The following is a 15,875-nucleotide window of genomic DNA, read 5'->3' as shown; positions in this document are numbered from 1 at the left end:
GGGGTGGGGGGGGTAGGGAGGGTGGATGCTTTTTGAAGGTTGGGGCTTTGGGAGAGTGAATGGATTAGTGAAATAGATGATTGCTAGGCAATTAACCAGTCAGGCTGAGGTATGGAAAGCCTGGTAGAGGAAATATGGGATGCTCTATGTGGGTACACAAAATAGAGTGTCTCAATTGGATTTTGCATGCTCAGTATTCCTGAACGTACTTCCATTGCCCGTCTGCACAGTGTGGTATGGAGCATGCACCTGCAGTCCTTTGCCCTAATTCACTTTGTCCGTGCCTCTGCCATATTGCAGGCGTCCTTGTTCTTTATGCAAGTTAAGCTTTTTTGGGAGTCTAGCTTTTCCATTCCTTTTTTTCTCTGCCTGGAATTTCCATTCCAGTCTTTTCCAAGCTCTTTCCCCCAGTTGTCACATTATATTACATTTTATCTATCTGTAAAGTCAGTGATAGTGTCTAACTTATTTTTCGTCATTATGTTTAGTGTGAAATGAATGTGCCACTTTTTCTTATTCCTTTAATCCATATCGGGTCAGTAGACTTTTTCTGTAAAGAGCCAGGTTTTTAGGTTTTGCAGACCATCTGGCCTGTGTTTCCATTACCTAACCCTGCTGTTGTAGCACAAAGCAGTCATAGACAATACCAAATCGAGTGAGCGTGGCTGTGTTCCACTAACACTTTATTTGAATGTCATGTGAGTTTTACATGTCACAAGATATTATTCTTTGACCCCCCCAACCCCCCAGTCATTAAAAATGGGGGAAAACCCTCTGAACTGGGGCTATACAAAACAGGCTGGATTTAGCCACCACCTCCTCCATTGTAATTTGCAGACCATTGATCTCTACAGACTCTCAGCAGGCCTCCTAAAGTAATTTGCAGGAAGGTGATATTGGTTATAATATTACCATTGGTGGTAGAGAAACAAAGATAGATTAGGCAGTCTTTTTTTTTTTTTTTTTTTTTTTTTTTTTGTCGTCAAGGATCTCATGGTCAAGTTCAAGATTAAGACGTGTAAACAAATAAATAATGATGACCCAGTATGGTAACTGCAGTTACAGTTTATTTTTTGGTTACAGACTTGGCACAAAGGAGTGATAATCAGCTTGCTGGGGTGGACCAGAAGTAACCTCTGACAGACAGCTGTGGGAGATAGCGGAACATTTTCAGTTGAGAGCCTTTCTGAGAATCTTTCAAGCTTGCTAAGGTGATTGACCTCATCTGTTACCAGAAGGTTACGAACATCAGGATGATTCAGTTTCTTTATTTTATAGGATATAATCTGAATTCATTTCTCTCGGAAATAAAACTAATGTATTCCACATGATTTTCCCCTAATAGTTATTTATAAAGGTCATGTACATTTTGTATTGTTTTGAGAAAGGTGAAATATGTTTCATGGCATGCTAATGCAGTAATCAATATTTCTTTAGTAAATAAATGAATTTTTGAGATTGAGTTTCAGATTATGTAAACTTCTAATCTTTTAAGTCAATTATTAATATATTAGAAAAGGAGAAAGGGCTTTAGTGGCTTTCAGTTTTCTTGCAATTTATTAGATTTAGTATGAATTATTTAACCTAGGAAAGTATTCATCTAGGAAAGTTAAATAGTTGATTAATATTAGGTGTTTAAAACCTATCTAATTATTATTTAAAGCTGTACTACAACGAAAGTAATGCATTCCCCAGGTATGCTGTGAGTCAATAGACAGTAACTTAATTTTTTTAAAAGTTTTGTACCTTTATTTCTGTATCTTTGTCATTGTTCTTTAGCAGTTAAGAAGTGGTTTTGTTAAAAGAGTTTTAAAAATACTGCATTGGTAAGACTTTGAGTCAGAACTATATCAAGCTTTATAAGTTTTGGAGAAAGTATGATATGTTAAAAAAATATGCCATGAAAAGTTTTATTGTATTTTAGCTGTTAACTTGTGCTTTCAAGGATCATCTTGTAATACATGTTACAAAAGGGAAAGCCTGATATATGCTATTTACTCAGAAAGCTGCTCTTGAACTTTGTATGGTCCTCTCCATCATTTCCAACTCTGCCATGTGCTTGTGTGAACTATATTACTAGAGAGCGAACTCCTGGATATTGTCTGCATGATTCTGTTTTCACAGCCAGTGTTAAATGTGGGGCAGGCCAGGCCTTCCTCACTGCCTTTCCCTTTTATTCTTTTCAACACCACCACTTGCTGAAGCACTTTATTTAATAGCGGCTTTCCATTTTTTTGCCAGATAATTTCGAAATCCTGGCATTGGCTTCTGCTGATTTTCTTTTCTTAAAAGAGTTTTCCACATGCTTCACTTGCCAAGCAATTTTGGATTGTATGAGACTGAGTTTTGTCTTAATCCTATGGAGAGTGTTGTTATTTTCGGTTAGCCTGCTGTCAGCCTGGTCAGGTTCAGGCTGCAGGTTTCTCCCCACACTGTTTGAGCTGTGGTTCTAGTTTCAGTTTGGTTTTCAAAAGCCTTTGCAGTGCAGTTTGGATATGTCCTGTGTGTGCCACTGGGTCCGGGCAGTGGTCTGACATCTATCTGTTCAGTTCCTCAAGTCTTTGGTACACAGAATAGGCTAAGGTCCCTGTCTGCCCAGTTTGGGAAGGGTTAATCCGGGAGTTAATAAACAACTGCACTGTTTCTTTCCTGAGCTCCTTTTGGTTTGCTCTCCGTGCTGACTTTCCTCTTTTTCATCCTCCAGCCAGAAAGCTATGGTTTTTCTGTATCACGGGGCTACACAACCACATTCCGCAACCACATTCACAACATCCAGGGTCCCGTGTGGCAAGTGGAGAAAGCAGTAGGATAGCCCCACTCCTTTGGAACCATAACTCCACCCCAAGGGGAGAAAGGTTCCCCCGCTTCAAAGTTTTGGCTGCATTAAACTCGTAATTGCAGCCTGCCACCACTCTCTTGGGATTACTGGGGGGCGGGCACAGAAGAAAAAGCAGAAAACAAAATAAGATGAGTGCCCTGGTGCCTGCTTCCAGTGCATCCCAGGGAAAAAGTGGCAAGCTCCCTGTGGGTTGGGGGGTAGTTATAATTCTGGCTCCCTCTTGTTTCACATGCCACTAATTACTTCCCAGGGTCTTCAAGTTGCTATTCCATGCATTCTGTCCAGGCAGGAGAGAGCTTGGAGTATGCTTAACTCCATGCAACGTGAGACTGAGATGTTCGTTTGTTTTGCCATTAAAAATGGCATGTTCTTGCCGAAACTGGTTTGGCTCAGTGGATAGAGCGTCGGCCTGCAGACTGAAGGGTCCCAGGTTTGATTCCGGTTAACCGCATGTACCTGGGTTGTGGGCACATCCCCAGTGGGAGATGTGCAGGAGGCGGCTGGTCGATGTTTCTCTCTCATCAATGTTTCTAACTCTCTATCTCTCTCCCTTCCTCTCTGTAAAAAATCAATAAAAATATATTTTAAAAAAATGGCATGTTCTTAATCGTGTGGTTCCAGTTTTTAAATTCTTTTGTTTGTTTTTAAATCTCCTCCCTTTATAGACTGATCCAGAAAACATGGCTACTGCAATTAGAGAGGTGGGAGTTTGGAGACAGACCAGGACACTGCTACTGAAGAATTACCTAATTAAATGCAGGACTAAAAAAAGTAGTGTTCAGGTAAGTTAAATGTTTTTCTTTCTTATGCCTTCTTGCAGTTTATTCTGCATTGCATCTTTAAGAGATGTTTATTTTGCGGAATACATTTTTATTACAAAATGTATTTTTTTATTTTATATTTTTAGTTTCCTTTAATAATTTGCTTGTGAAGTAAAAAAGCCATAGGAAAGTATCTAAATTACTTATTTTCTAAATGTTAAAAATTCTAATAATTCCTAATTTAGTTAATGTCTGGTATCAGTGCTTAATTTTGAATTTTTAGGAATGTATTTCCCAAGTTTCATGAAATGAAAAATAAGTTCCACAGACAACTTTGTTGAACATTATTTCATAGTTTATTCCCCATAACCTCCCATCTTTTGACTCTGGGTTGAATTGCCTAACATTATCAAAATTATGTCATATATTTGTTTACACTAATGTTTTAAAGCATACATTGCTTTAAAGGCTGAAAGAAAATAAGAACTCTGGCTAACCAGTTAATAATAATTTTAAAGGATGAAAATATATTGTTCATCTTCTCCTGAAATCAGCAGAACAATTAAATAGCAAGATGAAATAATAGTTCATCTCTATTATAGCAGACTGTTGAATTTAACTGAGTGTAGTTTTAGAAATTGAGGTATAATTAAAGCATGAGTTTTAATGTAGAATTAAATAGACATTTTTATGGTCCTCTCTATTAGGAGTGTTTGGTAAGTTATTTTAAATAAAGTTATATATGAGTACATTTGTTTAAATACATATTAATTTATGTCTTAATTTATTACATGACTTGTTTTTTAAAATATAGCAAAAGTGTAAAGGAAAATTAATACTACTGTTGAGTTAGGATAGAACTGCTTTTACTTTTTGTACTTGAGAGCCAAATTTCTCATGTTTTTTCTTGGCATTAATTATATTATTTGCATAGAAACTTTGATGAATTTTGTTGCCATTGTTATACTTCATAATCATTTTTTTCCCTTTATTATAGGAAATTCTTTTTCCACTGTTTTTTTTATTTTGGTTAATATTAATTAGCATGATGCATCCAAATAAGAAATATGAAGAAGTGCCTGATATGGAACTTAATTCTATGGACAAATCTATTCTCTTTAACCTAATTCTTGGATATACTCCAGCGACTAATATTACAAGAAACATCATGCAAAAGGTTTCTACTGATCACCTTTCTGATGGTATTGTGAGCTTTTATCTGTATTCTATCTGTTACAGAAAGCCCCGTCAGTATTTTTCTGCTTGCTTTATTGAGTGAATAGCATTCTTAACACTTACAGACATGCCCTTTCACCAAAGTATAGTTTTAGAAAAATACTAAAATCATTTAACTCTTCTGTCCTATTTTTCTTGTGGAACTTTAATTTATATTTTTGGTAACAGGAGGCATATATTATATGTTTTAAGAGTTTATATTTAATTCTTAGGCCCTTACAAAATAAGTATGTTTATATGGGATAAAAGATTTGAAGGAATATTTCGAGTCTGTCTCATGTAATAATTAAGAGGTTAGAAATATATGATAAAGTTGATAAAGCAGTAATCTTTTCAGATTGCCATAGTTATTTATGGAGGTGTGTGGTGTAAACTGGAGAAGTACTTAGTTTTGGAGACTATGACTGTGGCTAAGTGCCTAAATTATTTTTCCTCAGTTTGTACTTCTCACAAAGAAATGGAATAGAAATCAATGAGGCACTAAGAGTAAAGTGGCTGAGAGAGAACCTAAAGCAGGACTTGGAGAAAGTGACAGAAATGTCCATACTGTGGTGACTGATTTAATGAAATACTGAATTGTAGAAAATGACAGATTGGCATGTCTTATAATAACATTAACATGTTTTATAATAGGGTAGTTGTAATTAACTTTTAGTATATGCTATGACATTATTGGATAGTGCATCATTGAACAGAAGATGCTTGTTTATACAATCAAAGTCAAGTAACTTCCCCCATTGACTTCTTTCTGGCTTATTGCTATTTAATATTTTTATCGAACACCTATCTTATTGGTATATAGCATGTTTGTTGGCTTATATTAAACACAAGTAACATGAATAATCAAATAATTTAGCATGCCAGCTCAAAAAATTGATCAGAAATGTTAAGAACAAAATTTATTGATAAGTCTAAGCAGGAGAAAAACATATACACCAAAGGAATTCAAGTCAATGTATATTAGTTTAGATGCCAAAATAGTGGAAACATATATAGATTTTTTTAAAGTTCTGTCCTTTTAACAACAGCTATCTGAAAGTGGGATATACCTGCATACATGGTAATATGACTAAGAGGACGTTGACCTAACACCCTTTTTATCCCTATCAGTCCTGGAGTGGCAGGTCTGCCTTAGAAGGTCTGGAAAATCACAATAATTAACACTTAAAGTAATACTTTACATTTACAAAGCATTTTCATATTTGTGACTGCATTTGATCTTAAGAACCCAGTATGATCAGGTAGGTATTGTGGATGAGGATATTAAAGTTTGGGGAGTTGTTGGCCTGTGCTCACTCAGCTAATAAGTAATAAAGTTAAATACTAATCCCATGTTCTTTCCACTTCACCACATGTTCTGAAGCTTCTGTACTAAAAACTAGTTGCTTGTAAATAAAGCCGCAAGAAAATATTTTAAAATTAGGATTATCTGATGTGAAAGGATCCGAATGATGACTACAGTATTTCCTCCACATAGCTTCTAAGAGAGGAACAGGCTGTATTGGTTTTAAGTGCCAATTTTTATTCAAAGAAGAGTTGCATCATAGTTACTAAAATATATACTTTAGTGTCTGAGAAGGATCCTGGAATTTTCTTCATAAGAAGATATTTGAAAAGAAAATACCCACTCATTTATCAAGGACTTATTTGTATAGTTTTACTTGGAGATAGATAAGTGACCCGCAAGTATCACATGTAAAGTGTATACTCTTATCATACCAATAACATGTACATAATTTATATAATTAAATGACAGTTAAATCGTATGCGTAAAATTGTACTATTTTGTTATTTTTTTAGTAGTTTTTTTAGAAGAGCTCTATTCATTTTCTAAGAAGCTAGAACATAAAACAAGTGCTTACAAAACAGTACATTCATCAAATATAATGGTAAATTTGGTCTATTGTATTAGGTAAACTATTTTAAATTGTGACTTAACTATATTGTTGTATTTTATAGTCATAATTACCGAAGAATATGCAAATGAAAAGGAATTGCTAGCATCCAGTCTTTTTAAGACCGACAGCTTTGTAGGCGTGTTTTTCAAAGACTTCATGTCCTACGAACTCCGTTTTTTTCCTGATATGATTCCAGTAACTTCTGTTTATATGAATTCAAGAGGTAAGTAGTTTCTCCCTAAAAAATTGAAAACTAGTTAAATGTATGTGTTTTGCTGCTCGTCGTGCATATGCAAAATTTTTGTGGGGTCCAACATTGACATTTTCAACAATACTTACTTGTTCAGATACGGAAACTGTCAAGTGTGGCATGAATATATGTAAGTATACTTAAATAACCACCTATCTACATCTACATATATAATATAAAATATAATTAATGTAACACCCATTTTCATTTTAATACATTTATATAACATCGATTACAGTAACAGAAAAATGTATCTTGAATCATATGACTTTCTAAATCTGTATTTTTTCTCCATGTAATTGTTTTCACAAATAGTATATTACATATCTTTAAAACCTCAAGGTTTTCCACCAATGAACTTCATTAGTTTATGTTTGAAACATGGAAAACAGCCTTTAATGCTTAAAGTTCTGAAGAAATATTATTAACCAGAGATATTTGTTGATCAATATTGAAGTCACTATGTTAAGTATTGCATTTGTGACTAATTCCAAAAAGCCCTTAGAAAATATTTTTTTCTATTGACTTAACCTGGGCTTGTCCTTGTATCTGGAAGTGCTTTGAAGCTGATAAGTCATTTTAGAGTAACTTACCTTAAAACAGAAAAGTGACTTATTTTAAATAGTTAGGTTTACAATTTCTATTTTCACTTACCATTCAGTATCATAACACAGGTTAACTTACTAATTCAAAAATTTCAAATAAATCAGGAATGTGATATTTTTAGTCTTCGAAGCGTAATTGCTTATTTTCTTTGGTCCTGTAGAAAATGAGTAATCATATTACTTTGGTAAACCTCCATATGTTATCTTTAAAAGAAGGCATTTGCAAGTCATGCAAAATCTTATGTCTCACATTTTCCCCCCCATAGCTGGCTGTTCAAAGTCATGTGAGGCTGCTCAGTACTGGTCCTCAGGGTTCACAGTCTTACAAGCATCCATAGATGCTGCCATTATTCAGGTAAATATGATAAAGAAAAAAAAAAGCCAAACCTTATTTTAACAATTATACCCCAGGTATTTACAGCAGTATTTGTTTTGACTGCTGTCAAATGAATAAAATACATAACTTATAACTTCTTTAAGGGAAAAAGATAAGGAAAAAGTCTTATTTTCTGTTTTAATATTTTTGAAACCTACATTTAATGGATAATTTCTAAATATATGATTCAGTGTTCTATATATCTGTATTATTGTATCTATGTTGACCATAGGTAATATTTGTGAAAGATCTGTATTTGCAGACTTTTCCACTTGAATAAAAATAACTTATTTTAAAGGAAGTGAGTATCTTTATCTTAATCATAGTAGTAGATTTTATTTTTTAATTTAACATTTATAATTTATTTGCCAAACATGATTCTAAGTTATGTGCTAATATTAACCATTTTAATCTTTACCCACCCTTTGTGATTCGTGCTGCTGTTATTATGTCCATTTTATATATGAAAGTAAAGCACAGGGAGATTAAGTGATTTTCCAAAACTCGGTTAATTTAGAGGGAAAGCTAGGTCAGCCTATTGCTTTTTGGCAGTATAGTTTTAGTACTGTACCGCCACTAGGATTGCATATACAATGTTACAATTATATTTCAAAGACACGCTTAGACCTGATCCATGTTTCACATTTTTATAAAAATGAACAGGAGCCCTTTAACAGAAGATCTATCTCTGTTGTTAGACTGCTATATAGTAAAATGACTATAATAATGCTTTACCTGACAGGGTTGTTAAAAGAACCAAATGAGATAATATATGTAGACTTGTCTTATAAACTCTCACACATGGTATATGTATTACAGATACGTAATATTACACAAACCAATCATAGAGAAGTTTAAGGTACAGACAGTCCAGACCACACTGGAAGAATAGGCCAAGCAGATCACATTTTATACATTCCGTTGAATGTTGGTAGAGGTATCATAGGGCATAGTTATATTATTCTACCTATACATGCTGTACACACATATTATAAAACAATAGGACATACTATTTTAAAAAAATACTATTTAAAAAGACACTTTTAATGATATTCATTCATGATACTAGTAATCATTCCTTAATTCTTCAATTTTATAAATGAATATGTTTGTTAATATACGTACATAATTGCTTAAGATGGTAGCTGTGAAATTTTATTTTCTTTGACAAATTATTTTATCAAACTATGTGTACTTCCCAACTTCAGACTTTAAACTTTATGGTCTGCTTCCAGGATATATAAAAGCAGTATTCTACTCTATCATGGTTTTGGGATCAGTCACTTTATTTCAGCTGTGTAGCTTCTTGAGGGTTGTATTTACTAGGTTATTGACTAATTTTTTTTTTTGGTATACTTATCACAGTTTTTTAGGGGTTACTTTCAGAAGAAAATTAACCGAATGTATTTACATTTTCCAATTATAGTTGAAGACCAATGTTTCTGTATGGAAGGAGCTGGAATCAACTAAAGCTGTTATTATGGGAGAAACTGCTGTTGTAGAAATAGATACCTTTCCCCGAGGAGTAATTTTAATATATTTAGTAATAGCATTTTCACCCTTTGGATACTTTTTGGCAATTCATATCGTGGCAGAAAAAGAGAAAAAGCTAAAAGAGTTTTTAAAGATAATGGGACTTCATGACACTGCCTTTTGGTATGTTATTAAGAGTTTATTCAGTGTGATTAATAATTAATTATACAAATCTTCAGAATTTCAATTTTGTTATTCACCTAACTTGGTAGGAGAGGTACTGCTCCTGTTTTCTCACAGTGATTGTCCTTTTCTTGAAATGTGAGACTATTCAACAGGCTTCAGCAATTGATTGGCTTGTTTTAACATAAGAAAAGTGGGATTTGGAAAGCATGTTAACATTACGTGTTTAAATTTTATTTCACATTTTGTTTGAATTGATAAAGTGTGCTCCATGTATTTTAGTGTATTTTTTTAGTGCATAGAATATATGAGCTCTTGGAGAGTTAGAAATTAATTGCTTTGTATGGTCCTCTCCCAGTATCATAGATGTACATGCTATTAAAAATTTAGTTAAAATGATTGAACTTTGTGCATGCAGTTTATAGGCCTTTTTCCTGAAAAAAGGTTATTTGCGTGAATTAAGATGAAATTTAAATAATTGATAGAGAAACAAATGAAAAATTTTTTACAAGTGAGCATTTTAAAACTGATAATTTTATAGAGTCATGCATTTTTATTAGTAATTCTAGGCCTGTTTTCTTTAATTTTCCTATTGAATTGTGAGAAAATTTATTTTGACCCCATATTGGGAGAAAAGTTAATACATTTTGGAAAAAGTTAGTAAGCATGTGAGTTGGTATTATAGGCCAATTTACAAAATTTTATTCCATTTAACTCAATGCAACAATTAATTATAACACTTTACCTGATGGGATCATTGTGTATAACCTGTTTTCTTTGCTCTTTTTTTTTTTTTAACCTCCTGTCATTTTAGTAGTGATTGGTTTTTAAGATGCATTGGGTTATGAAAGTATTCTGTGAGGAAGCAGTAGCTGGAAGAATTTAGGCAAAATAGTCTTTCAGTGCTTCAGTTTTACCTCTGTAAAATGATGAGTTGCATTTTGGAAATTTAGGTATCCTTTAGCTCTATTTCAGTGATTTTATGATAGCATATATTAAATCATAACCTATTAACTTGAAAAGTAAAGATAAAATGAAACTGCTATAGAAATTCCATTCAGCTCTGATTTGAGGAGAAATTTCAAACAATTATAGTGAATCTGTTATTGATTTTCTTGATCTGATGTGTAACTATGTACTTATTACGTATGTGGTTGATTAGTGATGTAGTCTTTATTGTTTAAAATACCATAAGTTATCAGGGGTTTTATTTGTAGCACATGCAATAAAGAAAATTGTTAGTCACTAAACTCTTATATTTTAAGAAAATCAGAAGTAATGTGTATGATTGAAGTTTTGAAATATTAAATTTAAATTAATCATGATTGATAATAACTCATTTTTTTACTCTTGCAAAGATAATCATCATTTAATATCTATATCAGTATAACTTAACCAGTACTGTATTTTTAATTACATACAAGAGTATTCATTTTCAATATATGAATATATACAGAAACTAATAGATTGATTTAATGTTAAGAATATAATGGCTGAAATAAAGATGAAATTTTGTTTAAAGTGATTTGTTTTGATTTTTTAAAACCCCATGCATTTAACCATAATGCACTTGTATTCTCATTTTAGGCTCTCCTGGGTTCTTCTGTATGCAAGTTTGATTTTTCTTATGTCCATTCTAATGGCAGTTATTGCAACAACTTCTGCATTATTCCCTCAAAGTAGCTGCGTTGTGATATTTCTACTCTTTTTCCTTTATGGGTTGTCATCTGTAAGTATTTCAACTTGAAATAGGAATAAGGAACTGCCAAAATATTTGTTTAATGTAGTAAAGTCTTATTCTTTGGCTTATTTATAGTCAATTTCCCAAGAAAGACATATTGTTATGAGGTTATTGATAAATAACACATATGGCATCATTATACCTCATTCTAGGAAAGGTACCAAATAGTCTCAAATTTTCAATTTAACTTGTTTTTATATGATGTATTTCACATACAAACCCTCTGAACCTATCTTTTACTCTTCATATAACATCTGCATTTAAGATTGTATAGTACTGGACTTTTTATTCCTTTGTTTTCATGAAATCTTGAAAGTTAACTTATATTACAGGATGATGTTGTCTTAAGATAATGTCTTTGTAAATACAGCTCTTTGGAAGTGTTGGTATCCATTAAGTATATTGGCTGAATGCTGGCTGTTAATGACCAGCCTTTGTTTTAAGTGGTTCTAGTTTCCATCTTGGTTGGTTTATATACCCATGCTGTGCCAGTTATTTAATATTTCACTATCACCTCTTCTCTTTAACATAATAATTTACATATAACTCATATACTTTTCTACATAATTGCCCAGTTTTTAACTAGTTTTGTTTCATATCGTTACATAAAACTTTAATGATGGGATCTGTATTTAAAAGCTTATTGATTTATTGATTTGTTCATATATGTATACATCTAACTCCAGAAACATAGCTGTTTATGGCTTCTGTAGACTAGAGGTGATCATGTTTGCCTACTAGATAGATACTATGCAGTTTTTAAATTTTTCAGTTTAAATTTTTAAATGTATATCACTATTTGTATGAAAATAAAATATCTTACTGTAGCATTTAGAAATTAATTGTATTTGTTTTAATACCAATGTATGTGAACAGTGTGCATTAAACTTAATATTTATATTTTATAGGTATTTTTTGCTTTAATGCTGACACCTCTGTTTAAAAAGTCAAAACATGTGGGAATAGTTGAATTTTTAGTCACTGTAGCTTTTGGATTTGTTGGCCTTTTGATAGTCCTCATGGAAAGTTTTCCCAAATCATTGGTATGGCTTTTAAGTCCCTTCTGTCAGTGTACTTTTTTGATTGGTATTGCACAGGTAGGTGACATTTATGTTGCTTTCACTAAATGTTGTCTTTTCTCTTCAGCTTCATGCAGCTTACTATATTACCATGAATACTACCTGTGATTTGAAAAAAAAATTAAATTTAAATCTGAGAAAGGAATATTTGAATACTGAAGTACATTTTATATTGGTTTCATTTATATTTTCTCCATTTTTAATTTGTTCATTTATATTATCTGTTTGTAAATTCTCCACTTTCTGTGTTAGTATATCTCAGCAGTCTAGTTCATTGCAATAACTCAGTTTGTTAGAAAAGATTAGTTTAGGTGTCAGGTAATTTAGATTGCTTATGGTCTGGTTACCTTGCTACCTTTTGTAAAATAATCTCAGATGTGTGTCTGGAGGAATTGTGTATGGAGCAGAACAAATATATCATGAGTGTAGCAATAAAATAAGTAGACCTGGTGGATATTATTGCCCAGGATTCATGGGATTATCATTCACCTAAATAATATTTAGATTTATAAATTTGATTTTTTATTAGTCTTTACAGGAGCTAGTAGGTCCTAAGGGAAAAATTCTTATAAGAAACTTTTATGTAGCAACATACATTTGGTTAATGTCAGAAAAAAAATGAATTACTTAGTATAAGACATTATTCATGTTTGCTGGGTAGAGACTTAAGATAGATTGTTTGAAAATATTGAGTTAAAGAAATTTTAACAACTTAAGACCTAAGAGCTGTTGTTAACACATTTTGGAAATCCATCAAGTCCCCTTCACTTAGGAAGGTGAGTGGAAGGGACCTTTAGTGTCATTTAATTCATCTTCTTTTCACAGATAAGGCTGAAATTCAGAAAGGTGGTGTAGTTAGAGTTTATTCACTTACTGACAGGTCTACAAGCTAAATGAGGCCTCAACCTCTAATACAGTCCTCTCTGCTCTGTCACATACTGCTACCATGAATAACTTAACAATTCTATTAATTAGGTTAATTAATTCTAACACCTTGTCCCTTTTCAGTATTGAAAAGATGTTGACATTAATTTTATTCTCAAATGAAATAATTTTAATTTGTTTGCCTTCTATGTGGACCATAAGTCTTTTGTTTGCATTAGTTAGTATTAACATCATACTTTATTTTTATTTAATTTGATAATAATACTATTAGACTTCAATACCCCAGGAGTGGATGTATACTAGTTTTTGAAGCACCACATTTAAAACATGATTGAAAGGGATTGCTGTGATAAACTTAAGATAAAGTTCTTACTGTTTTCCTTATAAATTTATGTTACTAATTTGGTAGATTTTAATCTGTTAAACAGCCTAGTTTGATTATTGTCACTCTGGATATAAGGAGTAACTCTAAGTAGTGGTAGCTTTTGCTTATTTTTATCATTTTTGTTTAATAAAGTTTGTGTTTTTGTTCTTCAGGTCATGCATTTGGAAGATATTAATGAAGGTGCTTTATTTTATAATTTGATTGAAGGTCCATATCCTCTAATTATTACTATTATCATGCTAATACTTAATAGTATATTCTATATCCTCTTGGCTGTTTATCTTGATCAAGTCATTCCAGGTATGCACATAGTTTTTGGATTTAACTTTAAAGATTTTCAGTTTTGTCCACATAGGATCAACTTAATTTTCTTTCTTTTTTAGCCAGAGCACCCAACTTATATTCATTGTTAAAGCTTTTAATTTAATTTAAATAAGTATACCTTATACCTGTGTCTTAACCACTAGTGAACATAAAAAGATTGTGTAAAAAGAGAGCAGTTGTTTTTTTAAAATATACTATAGATTTTTATTTCAGAGAAAGGAATGGTCCCCCTCTGACCACTGGGTACAGTGGCTCTTGAGTCGGGTTAGAGAGTCAGCAACATCGATGAGAGAGAAAAAACACCGATCAGCTGCCTCCTGCACAACCCCTACGGGGGATGTGCCCACAACCAAGGTACATGCCCTTGACCGGAACCAGACCTGGGACCCTTGAGTCCACAGGCCAATGCTCTATCCACTGAGCCAAACTGGCTAGGGCAAGAGCGGTTTGTTTTAAAAACCTTAAGTCCCTAACTGAACTTCTTAACTTGGTACTTCCCTATCTCAGTCTTCTTTGGCTAAAGTGTTTCATTATTTTACCCTCTAAGGTCTAAAACTGTGAAGCAATCTTGTATCTCCTACCTTTCCTCTCATCTTTTATCTTGCATCTGTAGGAGCGATTTTCAAGAACGGGTGTGTTCCCTATTTAGTCAGGGCACCGACTTCTTTTCCCTTAGATTGTCAAATAAAATACAGCCAATGCAATAACAAAACAAAATAGCTGTCTGGTGTGAATGAATCTTAACTATACCTTTTTTTTTTTTTGTCTGACCAGCTAAAGATATAACATTTTTTGGTGTGCCACAGAATTCTAGTTAGTTTATGTGTGCCATGAGGTGAAAATCACTGATCTACAGCAAATTCCTATAGATTCAAAATATTATTGAAATACCCAGTATCCCTTACGCTTTTCCCCTTGAGTTCTTCATTACTTTTGTCTGTGTTCTAGACCTGCACTGTTTTATATGGTAACCGCTAAACACGTGGCTTTTAAATTTTAAATTAAGTAGAATTAAATAAATTAACAATTCATTTCCTCATAGCACAAGCCACATTACAAGTGCTTAGTCGCCACACATGGCTGTTAATGATAATATCATCTAGCATAGATGTAAGACATTTCCATCATTGCTGAAAGTTGTATTGGGTAGCACTAGTCTAGACTCTCATATAATTCCTTACCTTAAGTCAAAGAACTTCACTATTTCCTTTAATCAAGTTAATCATCCACTCAAAATCCTTAGTGGGCATATCCTGATTAAATAGGAATATCTAGTTAAATAGAAACTCATATGTTAATGTCCTCCACAATACTTTTATATATTTAATCTCTCCTTACCACCCTTCCTGTCTGTATTATACTTAATATTCATTAGTACAGTCCTATTTGAACATATATCCAGTGTATTGGATTGTTTTTAGCTACAAAATCATTTCTTATTGGCTTAAACAAGAAGGAAATCAATTGTTTTACTTCAAAGGAAGTCCAGAGATAGGATGGCTTTCAAGTTGTTTGACTTGCTCAACCATGTCATCAGGTACCCACTGTCTTCATGCTTTTGCCAGCTTTGTCTCTAGTCTGGCAGATTTGCTCTCCTTGTGAGCTCGGGGTTTTATGCTTTTCTGTTTCATGGCCAATGGAAGAGGGAGGGTGAAACTTTCTCCCATCTAAGCGCTTTGCTTCTGTCTGATTGGTTACATGCTCATGGCTGGGGTAGTAGCAATCACTAGAGCATGTTAAGAACTGATAAGATCGATTAGAATCTTCTGTGTAATTAGGGTCAGATTTCTTTGAAACATGTGGCCATCTAGGAGTGGATATTCTTTTTTTAAAAAATTTC

The 15,875-nt window shown here is 32.9% G+C and overlaps 1 protein-coding gene across 2 annotated transcripts in view; it reads left to right on the top strand.

The window, feature by feature from the left end:
• The first annotated feature begins 1,006 nt into the window (after positions 1–1,006).
• The window catches only part of ABCA5 (ATP binding cassette subfamily A member 5), a 51,938-nt gene continuing 37,069 nt past the window's right edge, over positions 1,007–15,875 (top strand). The window contains exons 1-9 of one of the 2 annotated variants that reach the window (XM_006754584.2): positions 1,007–1,211; positions 3,505–3,621; positions 4,598–4,802; positions 6,796–6,957; positions 7,856–7,944; positions 9,392–9,621; positions 11,209–11,350; positions 12,271–12,459; positions 13,864–14,011. In XM_006754584.2, the coding sequence (XP_006754647.1) occupies positions 3,520–3,621; positions 4,598–4,802; positions 6,796–6,957; positions 7,856–7,944; positions 9,392–9,621; positions 11,209–11,350; positions 12,271–12,459; positions 13,864–14,011 (1,267 nt within the window). In that variant the 5' untranslated portion in view covers positions 1,007–1,211; positions 3,505–3,519. Of the gene's footprint in view, positions 1,212–3,504; positions 3,622–4,597; positions 4,803–6,795; positions 6,958–7,855; positions 7,945–9,391; positions 9,622–11,208; positions 11,351–12,270; positions 12,460–13,863; positions 14,012–15,875 lie in introns of those variants that run through there. The other variant, XM_015570575.1, reaches the window with a different exon arrangement.

This window comes from Myotis davidii, unplaced genomic scaffold (assembly GCF_000327345.1).
Source record: "Myotis davidii unplaced genomic scaffold, ASM32734v1 scaffold172, whole genome shotgun sequence".
In the NCBI taxonomy this organism is placed as follows: domain Eukaryota; kingdom Metazoa; phylum Chordata; class Mammalia; order Chiroptera; family Vespertilionidae; genus Myotis; species Myotis davidii.
This window is presented reverse-complemented; position numbering and strand designations above follow the sequence as displayed.